The sequence below is a fragment of the Triticum aestivum genome, chromosome 5B (assembly GCF_018294505.1).
Source record: "Triticum aestivum cultivar Chinese Spring chromosome 5B, IWGSC CS RefSeq v2.1, whole genome shotgun sequence".
Taxonomy (NCBI): Eukaryota; Viridiplantae; Streptophyta; class Magnoliopsida; order Poales; family Poaceae; genus Triticum; species Triticum aestivum.
In genome coordinates this window covers 371,740,985-371,752,355 of record NC_057807.1, presented here as the reverse complement: position 1 = coordinate 371,752,355, position 11,371 = coordinate 371,740,985, and the positions used below count along the sequence as shown (strand labels likewise).

General features: G+C 42.4%; 1 protein-coding gene across 1 annotated transcript; it reads left to right on the top strand.

Annotated features, from left to right (window-relative positions):
• The first annotated feature begins 4,209 nt into the window (after positions 1 to 4,209).
• LOC123116142 (cleavage and polyadenylation specificity factor subunit 3-II) lies at positions 4,210 to 9,510 on the top strand. Its single transcript, XM_044537144.1, has 12 exons — positions 4,210 to 4,797; positions 4,887 to 4,959; positions 5,491 to 5,608; positions 5,722 to 5,795; positions 5,930 to 6,066; positions 6,489 to 6,552; positions 6,835 to 6,900; positions 7,077 to 7,146; positions 7,383 to 7,487; positions 7,835 to 7,976; positions 8,433 to 8,529; positions 8,945 to 9,510. The coding sequence occupies exons 2-12, from the start codon at positions 4,954 to 4,956 to the stop codon at positions 9,443 to 9,445; spliced, it is 1,380 nt and encodes a 459-aa protein (XP_044393079.1). The 5' UTR covers positions 4,210 to 4,797; positions 4,887 to 4,953; the 3' UTR covers positions 9,446 to 9,510.
• The last annotated feature ends 1,861 nt before the right edge of the window (positions 9,511 to 11,371 follow it).

Here is an 11,371-nt window from a genome sequence, read left to right as displayed (position 1 = left end):
GCAAATGGAGACCAAAGCTCTGATACCACTTGTAGGACCTTGAAGTATGTCTAGAGGGGGGGTGATTAGACTACTTGACCAATTAAAAACTTAACCTTTTCCTAATTTTAGAGTTTGGCAGATTTTAGCTATCTTAGGACAAGTCAAGTAATCATCACACAATTCAAGCAAGTATGCAAAGAGTATATAGGCAGCGGAAATTAAAGCATGCAACTTGCAAGAAAGTAAAGAGAAGGGTTTGGAGGATTCAAACGCAATTGGAGACACGGATGTTTTTGGCGTGGTTCCCATAGGTGGTGCTATCGTACATCCACGTTGATGGAGACTTCAACCCACGAAGGGTAACGGTTGCGCGAGTCCACGGAGAGCTCTATCCATGAAGGGTCCACGAAGAAGCAACCTTGTCTATCCCACCATGGCCGTCGCCCACGAAGGACTTGCCTCACTAGCGGTAGATCTTCACGAAGTAGGCGATCTCCTTGCCCTTACAAACTCCTTGGTTCAACTCCACAATCTTGTCGGAGGCTCCCAAGTGACACCTAGCCAATCTAGGAGACACCACTCTCCAAGAAGTAACAAATGGTGCGTTGATGATGAACTCCTTGCTCTTGTGCTTCAAATGATAGTCTCCCCAACACTCAACTCTCTCTCATAGGATTTGGATATGGTGGAAAGAGGATTTGAGTGGAAAGCAACTTGGGAAGGCTAGAGATCAAGATTCATATGGTAGGAATGGAATATCTTGGCCTCAACACATGAGTAGGTGGTTCTCTCTCAGAAATGGTAAGTTGGAAGTGTAGGTTTAGTATGATGGCTCTCTCCACGAATGAAGAGGAGGTGGAGCGTTATATATAGCCTCCACACAAAATCTAACCGTTACACACAATTTGCCAAACTCGGTGGGACCGAATTGAGAAACTCGGTCGAACCGATTTAGCAAATTTAGTAACCGTTAGGATTTTCGGTGGGACCGAAATGCAACTCGGTAGGACCGATATGGTTAGGGTTAGGGCATAACGTAATCTCGGTGAGACCGATTACACAAACTCGGTAGGACCGATTTTGGTAATTAGCTCACCAGCGAGTTGGTCAGGTAAACTCAATGGGACCAATTTGCTCTTTTTGGTGAGATCGAAATGTTACAAAAGGGAAACAGAGAGTTTACATTGCAATCTCGGTGGGACCGATCGCTCACTTCGGTTAGACCGAAACGTCACAAAGGGAAACAGAGAGATTACAATCCCATCTTGGTGAGACCGAGATCCCTATCGGTAGGACCGATTTGCTTAGGGTTTGTGGCAGTGGCTATGACATTTGGAATCGGTGGCGCCGGATTGGAAGAATCGGTGTGACCGATTTTGGCTTTGGGTTTAGGTCATTTGTGGATGTGGGAAAGTAGCTGAGGGTTTTGGAGCATATCACAAAGCACATGAAGCAAGAGGCTCATTAAGCAACTCCTCATCCCTCCTTGATAGTATTGGCTTTTCCTATAGACTCAATGTGATCTTGGATCACTAAAATATAAAATGAAGAGTCTTGAGCCTTTGAGCTTGAGCCAATCCTTTGTTCTTAGTATTTTGAGGGACCCACTTTCATCATCCATGCCATGCCATTCATCGAGCTTTCCTGAAATAATAGTCTTGGAATAGCATTAGCTCAATGAGCTATATGTTGTTATGAATTAGCAAAACCACCTAGGGATAGTTGCACTTTCACATGATCACTAGATCAATAAGAAGCTACAAGAGGCTCCTTGAGCTGTTCGGTGGGAGGAGGAAGAAGGGCAAGGCTAGCTCTCTTCTCTCCCTATGGTAGTGTCTAAAACTCTATGAGATCAACCCTTTGCATGGGTGTCCCAGGGGGTTTATATAGGCCTACCCCCTGGGGTACAATGGTAATCCGGCTGGGCGTGGGTCCAGGCCGTCAGCGTCTACGACCACCGGCTTCTCCGTCGGCTACTGGGGCCCACCGACTGGTGGGTCCCGCCGACTGCCGGCCCATTGGTCGATAGGCCGGCCCCACCGCTTGGGGGGTCTTGTCGGGGGCTGGTTACTGTTGCCTCGCCTCTGATGACGAGGGCTTAGTCGAGGTAAGCATGGCTACAGTGCCGCCGTCTTGCGGGCTCTCACTGTAGCCTTACCTTGTCTTGTCTGCTTAATGGTGCACGCGCCCCGAGAAAGGGAGCAAGCCGGCTATAGGAAGCCGGCCCGGCCTCAGGCCGGTTGGGGGATGTCAGGTCGCCTTCGGATGTCTCTCTGACCGAAGGGGCCCGCCGCCTACGGGCCGTACTAGCGACCCGTCGTGGATGGCGTCATGATCTGCATGGCAACAGTGCCTCACCGGACAGGAGATGGCCGCCCCGTACGGCATACTGTAGTCATGCGTGTTCCGGGATTTGGGTGTGGCAGGGTCCACTGTAGCCGCGCCATGTCCCGTCACCGTTATGGGGGGTGGACTTTAGGGCGCAGCCCACGACCGTCTGCCAGGGGCCGGCTTCTTGGAGTCGATTCTCTAAGGCCGGCTTCTTGGAGTCGGTCCTTCAGGGGCCGGCTTCTTGGAGTCGGCCCTATCGTGGCGTCCTCCAAGGGTTCTTTATGGCCGGGCCGCCTTCCACCAGCCGGCCTATGTGATAGCCGGCCGGAAGAAGGCGGCCCCGTGTCTTGGGTGCTTCAGGGCTCGGTCGGCCCATTATTTTTTCTGAGGGCCAAAGGGAGCCGACTTGGCTACCCGTGGTCATTTACTCCGACAGACACTATCTTAGATTTTGCTCCAGAGCCAACCATCCACGTAGGAAGGAGGGGGGTGTCTCTTTTGCTTTCTTTTCTTCTTCGTCTTTGATTTCTTCCACAAAGAAAGGGAGGCAACCTTGCTAGAAGCAACCTGGAAGGTGGGAAGATGGATGGTCAATTTGACTAATTCCCCTTCGACGACGGGATTCCCATGCCTGATTACTTCGAGGCCCTTGACCGTGTTTTTTTAAAGTGCATTTTGCATTTCTAAAATATTCCTCACATAGTTTTTGGAAAAAACTTTAGGGTTGTATTTTAGAAAATGTTCATTGTGTTTTCAAAAAATTGTTCATCGTGTTCTATTTTTTTTCTTGGTGCGTTAGAAAAAGACCCAAGTAATTAATAAAAAAATGTTCGCCATGTGCTTAGAAAATGTTCATCATATGCACAAAATGTGCGTTATGCTATTTTTAAAAATTCATCGCATACTTTACAAGTTTACAGTAAATGTTTAGGTCAAATATTCACTATTTGCTTAAAATCTTCCTCACGTATTTAAAAAATCATCATGTATTTTTAAATGTTCTTGTGCATTTAGAAACTGTTCATCATGTTTTAAGTAAAATACACCATGCTTTCAAAAGGTTCATTATTTATTTTAAAATAGTATGTGGTCATAGTTTTATTTGGTTGAAAATTTGTTAAAAATGCGAACTGCTTTTGTGAGAATCCATGAACACTGTTTTAAGTACATCGCTATACTTTCAAAACATGCGGAGACCGTTTATAAAAGTATAAAAAAAATTTAAAACGGATAATTTCTGATGTACCTCTAAAATATACTAGAGGATACCACGCGCATTGTTGCGGAATTAGATATATAGATTGTAAATACTGTCTAGCATACTAATTCAGTCCTTATGATTTAAGTTATGTGAGAAATTTCAGCATAAGCAAAGAAAAGTATTAACATGAAAAGTTGTGTATGTCACAATTAAATGCAATTTGATCTAAAACCCTGTTATAATGCACTAATGCATGTTGCATGGTAGAGTATTGTCATGTGTAGATCAGATGGATGTCAGTATATCAAGCTAGTAAATCTAACAACTACAACAATTTTGATGATGTGAAAGTATGCATGTTGAGATAATTAAAAGTAGTTGGATCAATCTCTTAGCAATATATGGATTCTTGCATTTTTACCTTTTTTGAGAAAATTGTAGTTTACCTTTTTTAGGCAATTGTATTTTACCTAAAAGTACAAGAGAAAAAAATGTGAAAAATAATGAAAGAGAATGTTGCAAGCGTGCTACACGAGAGCATGCAACCTGCCGCTCCGTTGGGCCCGGCCCATGTTCCGTACGCTGTAGGTGAGCCGCCCAGCTCGCACGAGCCGAGCACTGGCCCAGACAAGCGCCGTTCCCGAACCCCGCCCGCCCTGTCCCCAGCCGCCGCTCACCCTCGCCGGCGCGCCCCTACCCAAGCACGCCCCCACCGCCAATCCACCTCGCAAGCACAGCGCCGCCGCCGTCCCGCCCACTGTTGTATCCCCCACCCTCCTGCCCCAACGCCGCTGCACGCAGAAAAAGACGAGAGCGCCGCGCTTCCGTTGCCGGCGTTGCCCGTCCCCCGTCGGCCGTGCTTTCCACTTCCAGGCCGCCTCCCCGCTGAAGTCGGCGGCGCACCTTGCTTCTGCTCGTCCCCCCTAAAGGCACGGCGCCGCCTCCCCGCTGAACGCTGTGAGCTCTCTGCGGCCATCCAGACATGACCATCGATTGCCTCGTGCTAGGCAAGCGACCTACGAACGACTTCGTCTCACACGGTTTGATTGATCGAAAACACTCTGATGTCGTCAGTCTGTGTACGTACGTGTTGCAGGGGCGGGGCAGGAGGTGGGGAAGAGCTGCGTGGTGGTGACCATCGGCGGGAAGCGTGTCATGTTCGACTGCGGCATGCACATGGGCCACCACGATCGCCAACGGTACCCGGACTTCGCACGCATCCTTGCCGCCACCCCCGGCGCCGACTTCACCTCTGCCATCTCTTGTGTGGTCATCACGCACTTGTATGTGGGCAACAGTTTTATAGTTCCTCCGGGTCGATTGTTTCAGTTGCTGGCACGATTAGCTCACTTCTGAAGTTTGCCTCTTGCAGCCATTTGGATCATATTGGGGCGCTGCCGTATTTCACCGAGGTCTGTGGGTAGCATGGTCCGATTTACATGACGGTAAGCCTAACTTTTGTTAGTTGTGCCAACTGCCAACTGTTGGTGTACTTGGTTTTGTTCATGTTGTTACTGGTTAGGGAATATATTTGTATTTGTATTGGGGGTTGATAATTTTCAGATTTTACTGAATCTGAGCTATCAGTAAGTCCTTGCTGGTAAATATTATTTCATAGATGGGCCAAATGTTGCAAGTGAGTGAATGTCATCGGGTCACGGAAGTTTTTTGATTTTTTTTTCAAATTTACTAAATAGTGAATATCATATATGCTTAAAATTTCAAGATCAAACTCAATCTCATTTGCTAGGTAATTTTTTACTGAATAATCATTATGCACAGTTTATTAAGTACTACCTCTGTAAACTAATATAAGATCGTTTAGATAACTACCTGTATTAGTTTACAGAGGAGTACTTATCTTTTTGATATTTGGAAAATGGGATTTATTTTATTTTATTTTTGAAATTCCTATGACTTCAATACTTTTTCCTGAGTTTTCTTCATATTCTAATTACAACCTGTGCCTCAAACAGTACCCCACAAAGGCTTTAGCTCCATTGATGCTGGAAGATTATAGGAAAGTAATGGTAGATCACAGAGGAGAGGAGGAACAGTATAGCTATGAAGACATTCAGAACTGTATGAAGAAAGGTAGTGATAGATTTCAACATTTCTTTCACTGGTCGACTCGCAAAATGATGATGCTGCCGCGCAAGTATGCAGGGATGATAATTCTCATTTGCTTTTCATATTTGACCTTTCAGTCATACCCTTGGACTTGAAGCAAACCATTCAAGTAGATAGAGACCTTGTGATCCGTGCCTATTATGCTGGACATGTATGTTCTCATACCTATGTTTCTCTTGCGTCCAGCAATATCCTGAAATTATTGTTCAAAGTTGTCCACTAATTATCAGAGAACTGAGCGTTCATGTCTGTGCTTCCTAATCTAGTTATTGTGCCAAACTTAAGGTTTTGGGAGCTGCAATGATTTATGCAAAAGTTGGAGATGCTGCTATGGTCTACACCGGGGATTACAATATGACACCAGACAGACATCTTGGAGCAGCGCAAATTGATCATCTGAAGTTGGATCTCTTAATAACGGAGTATGTTCCAACTCCAATTGCAAATATGCTTTTCTACACTATGTCCAATTTTCTTGGATTGTTGACCTAGCAGGTTTCTTTTTTTCTCTTGTCCTTTTTTGCGGTGACATTTCATTGCATGGTTTATCTTTACTATTGTCATGTTTCCAGACTGCTACAACACTTGACCTGTAGCTGGTTCATGTAATTAACCACTGCGCTTACCTGAAAATCAGTTGGGCTATAGTCGGAAATCACTTCTTTAAGTACTGAATAGGTTGGTCCATTTAGCTAATAGTTAAATAAAATAAATGTTTCTTCAATATTTTAGGGTTTATTTTTTGTTGTCTTGTACCATTACAATCAGGCATTAACAGTACAGTTCCGTTGTTTGGATATTACTTTTTCCATGTGCAAGTACAAATTGATGTTTCTATCTGCAGGTCTACATACGCTAAAACTGTACGTGACTCAAAGCATGCCCGTGAGAGGGAGTTCTTAAAAGCGGTATGTAACCTGAATCTTTGCCAATATATTCTGCCTTGTAGATTTTTGTTGCATGTTTAATATGTTGGTGGAGCAAGATAATCATCAATGCTGATACTTGTGTTCTCCTACATCCAGGAAGTTAACATTCACCAGTTATTAAGTGCAACTTGTTCCAATAATGCATCTGTTGTCGAGTTCTTACAGTTTATTCTAAAATTACTTGAGTTGGCTATATTGAGAAGTTGAATTAAAATCATTTGAGTTTATGTGTGCTACTCAGTGATAGTATGTTTTCTGTAGGTCCATAAATGTGTTTCTGGAGGAGGTAAAGTTCTGATTCCAGCATTTGCTTTGGGCAGAGCTCAGGTACCCCCACTTACTGTCAGTTATATGTGAGACAAGCAAATTTATGATCGACTGTATCACTATACTTAACTGAGTAGGTTCCCAGTGGAAAAATATTTCCTTGGGGGCACACTGTTCAAAACTTCCAGAATAGAACATCCATTTACATGTGACATAATTGATCTTATATGTGTCAGGAGCTATGCATATTGCTGGATGACTATTGGGAAAGGATGAACTTGAAGATTCCTATTTATTTCTCAGCTGGTATGTGTTTTTTTTGGTCATCTCAAAAAAAGTAGACCAGCGGGGGTGGAAACCCGCGGCATTATATTAAGAGAGAATGTGAGACATAGAATTCGACCTGAGGGGTCGAACCCAGCTCGGCAGGGCGACACTACAGCACTCCCACCACTGGGCTACGCGCCCATCCACCTTTTGGTCAAACTTTAACTTGCTTTTATGAATTGTGTGTTTTATTTGACATTATATTTGTTCTATAGGTTTAACCATTCAAGCTAACATGTACTACAAGATGCTTATTGGATGGACTAGCCAGAAGATCAAGGACAGCTACACAGTTCACAACCCATTTGACTTTAAGCATGGTAACGTTCTTGAAAAAGCTTCTCAGTCAACCATGTGCAAAATGAATATAAAAAACATTCGATTGTGTAAAAATTCTAAATGTTTAATTCAGCCTTTAAAAGAAGACCTACACTTTGATCTTTGGCATTAGGTGAAATTTAGTTTTTTTGTAAGAAAAATTCTAAATGGATCTGCTGGATATTATGTCTGCTCGTCCATTTTGTCTCTTCTTAGCAAAGGTTCTTATTTGTAATGTTAAAGAATTTCGTTTGACCTAACTTAACCTGTTTTTAAACGGAAATATGCTATTTTGCTTTATTTGCAATTCCTTTACCAAAATGACATTGTAGGTTTTCTCACATTGCAGTTTGCGACTTCCAGCGTTCATTCATTAATGATCCTGGACCCTGTGTACTTTTTGCGACACCTGGTATGATTAGCGGTGGATTTTCCCTTGAGGTGTTTAAAAGATGGGCTCCATCAGAAAAAAATCTGGTTACACTTCCAGGGTATTGCCCTTAACTCAGAATTTCTGTTTTTTTCCATGTTTGCTAATGGCGTAGGAACAAACAAACATGTTTATTCTCTGAATAAATTGCTCCTGTTGGGGTTGTTACTACTGGTACTGTTATGGTGGAAAACATGAGAGGTCTACCCTGCCTTCTGCTTTAGCGAATGCTTACCTGCTTGGAGATGATGTCTTTCTCTTGGAGTTGAATGTTGTTGCTTTATACTCCCTCTGTCCCGAAATGTAAGACGTTTTTAGACACTATGATAGTATCGAAAAACGTCTTACATTTCGGGACGGAGGGAGTAGTTTGTACTTGCCACATTTTTCTGCTTTGGTTTCTATTTATTCTTATTTTCCTCATCTTTCACTGAAATAAGTAGGGAAAACTTTTCTGCCTGTTTAAAATATAGAACTGTGATACCTGTATTTTGATCTCATGTTTACTTTCATCCAGATATTGTGTTGCCGGAACCATTGGCCATAAATTGATGTCTGGAAAACCAACCAGAATCGATTTAGACAAGGAAACACATATTGATGTCAGATGTCAGGTTGGTCTTTCTTCATTTACAGTTCTCTCAGTCTACAGTAAAATTACATAGGAAGTGAAGACATTGACCTTTGGTTGATAATTTTCAACATCTTGTGCCATTTCTCATCGGACATCACTAGTCCATCTAGTGCTTTATTGCGTTGCTGAAAAAAAATCTTATGTTGCTTATAAGTTCAATGGATCACCAGATTATGCATGCTCAAATTCGTAACTTACACTATTACTACAAACTATTTGACAGATTAGTTCGACATAGTAACAATGCAAGTTCAGGTCTCCAGCTTAATGAATCACTTTTCTTGAAATTTTGGTAGTTAGCCTCTGTAATCCCTTTTTCCTGTGTTCTTGCTTATCCTTTTCTCTGAATGTAATTATGCTAATACCAGTATTGTTTTTTCCATTCCGTGCACCAGATTCATCAGCTGTCATTCAGTCCTCACACAGACTCCAAAGGGATCATGGATCTCACAGAATTTCTTTCACCCAGCCATGTGATTCTTGTTCATGGTGAAAAGCCTCAGATGTCCTTTTTGAAGGAGAGGATTGAATCTGAATTGGGGATGCCATGCTATTACCCAGCTAACAACGAGACTGTCTCCATTCCGACGACCAAGAATCTAAAAATAAGCGCCACGGAGAAGTTTATCACAAGCTGTAGCACTGCTCAGGCTAGAGATAGTCCACAGAAGTCGAACCTGATTTGTGGTAACCACCTGTCAGGAGCCAACGGTGACGAGAAGCTAGCGGAGGGCATTCTTCTGATGGAGAAGAGCAAGGACGCGAAAATTTTGTGCGAGGATGAGCTTCTTCAGTTGCTGGGCGCAGAAGGACATTCAGTCCAATTTGAACCACTGCTTCGCTCCAGGATTGGAGAGGCAGAAACCGACATTGTAGATAATTTAGCCAGTGAGTGAAATGACTGGATACTGTTTTAGCTTTAGTGGATGATCTGAAGATAGAATTAGTGTTTGCTTGCACCTCATGGCTTTGAACCTCAAGTGCCAATCGAACATGATGCAAAGTCTAACAGTTCGATGGTTTTATAAGCACATCTCTCCGGTAAATCAAACGCCAGCCTGGCTGCATTTTGCAACCAGTTTTGAAAGTGATGCGTTCATAAAATATTAAAACAGAAAACACATAGATGTACAACATGGTATAAAGGGTGTTTGCGTGGTGACCCAGGGCTTATTTGGATCACTACCAAAACTTACCAAAATGTTGGCTGGCCCGTGGGCCGTGGAGACATGGTTGCCCGGTGTTCCGTTGTATTGGCTGGCCCGATAACCCCTGCGCACACCCTCTCCTTCGCGCTGGGCCGGCCCATCTTCCTCCTCTTTTTTTTCTATTTTCATGCCTAAAAATCTGCGTGCCTGGTTTGTTTTGAACCGGCGACCTTCTGCTCCCGGTCCGCCTAAACATGAGATATCTGAAATGCTTAATGCACATAATTAGCCCGCAAAAACATTGTCATCAATCACCAAAACCACATAAGGTGAAATATGCCCTTACACCTTGGAGGTGCCTCGGGAATCCCCAAGTTTAGACTCTTGCCACTCATTATTCCTTCATCTATCGTGATCTCACCCAAAACTTGAAAACTTCAGTCACACAAAACTTAACAAAACCTCATGAGATCCGTTAGTATAAAAAAGCAAATCACTACTTTAAGTAGTGTTGCAAACCCATTCATATTTTGTTGTTGCATTATAGCTGATGATTCTAACTTCTCCAAGGCTTATAACCCCAGATATAATCCATAGTCTTATCAAAACAAGCAAAACAATGCATCAAAATCAGAATAGTCTGTAGCAATCTGAACATTGACCATACTTCTGTAACTTCAAAAATTCTGTAAAATTAGAACAACATGGGAAATTTGTATATCAATCATGTGTAAAGAGTCAGAATTGTATCACACTCCAACAAATTTTAACAATTCTTCTACTAGATGCAAAATTTTCTGTTAATGCACAGAATCAGAACAACTATCATCTGAATCATCCCAAAGGCTTTGCTTAGCACAAACACTAATTAAAACACTAGAACTCAATCATAACAGCAAAATAATTGTGTGCTTATTAAAAACAGCAAATGAATAAAAAATTAACAGATAACTATTGAGTTGCCTCCCAACTAGCGCTATTGTTTTACGCCCCTAGCTAGGCATAATGCATAGTTTCAAGTGTTGTCATCTTTCTTCTTTTCATTCAAAGATGTGTTTTCCTCGGGAGGTTTTTCAAAGGTAATATGAAACACATCATCCATAGAAATTTTAGCATTAGCAATTTGTCCATCCGCCAATCCCCCTTGATTACAAGCTACAATCCAAGAGTATTGACTATTAACACTATTAAAACTTGCTGGATTATATTTAAAGGAGGGACTTCCTTTTTAGTGTTCTAATCAAATAGATGGTCATTGCGGAATAAATACCTCAACAAGTAATCACTATTATAAAGGATCTCATCTATCACCGGTTTTCATGGTTCATACCATAAAAATCAAAGATCTCGCTGCCTTCCCGCACTATGTGATCAATTTCGTTCATGAGGACAATGGTAGGTATCTTTTTAGCTCTAGGGTTTTTTAATAGCAGACAACTCATAAAACAATCTTTGCAAAGTAGGATGAGTGCGAATAAATCTTCTCTCTAGTTTAAGAACAAGTGCAGAAATAGCCTCGACATAATTTTTGGTTCTTTTAAGTATAGGAGCATCATCACAAGTCAAAGTTCCAATGGAATTAAAGAATTCTTGGATGGCAATTTTTCCTATAACATTCCCTTGTCCCAACACAAAAGTTTTAGCATCAAGATTAGTAGAACTTTGAACTTTAGG

Excerpts from the sequence above, each read along its gene's own strand:
- LOC123116142 (XM_044537144.1), top strand. Across the intron at positions 5,609-5,721 it reads TCAGAACTGTATGAAGAAAG|TCATACCCTTGGACTTGAAG; the intron begins GTAGTGATAGAT and ends TTGACCTTTCAG. Across the intron at positions 5,796-5,929 it reads GTGCCTATTATGCTGGACAT|GTTTTGGGAGCTGCAATGAT; the intron begins GTATGTTCTCAT and ends GCCAAACTTAAG.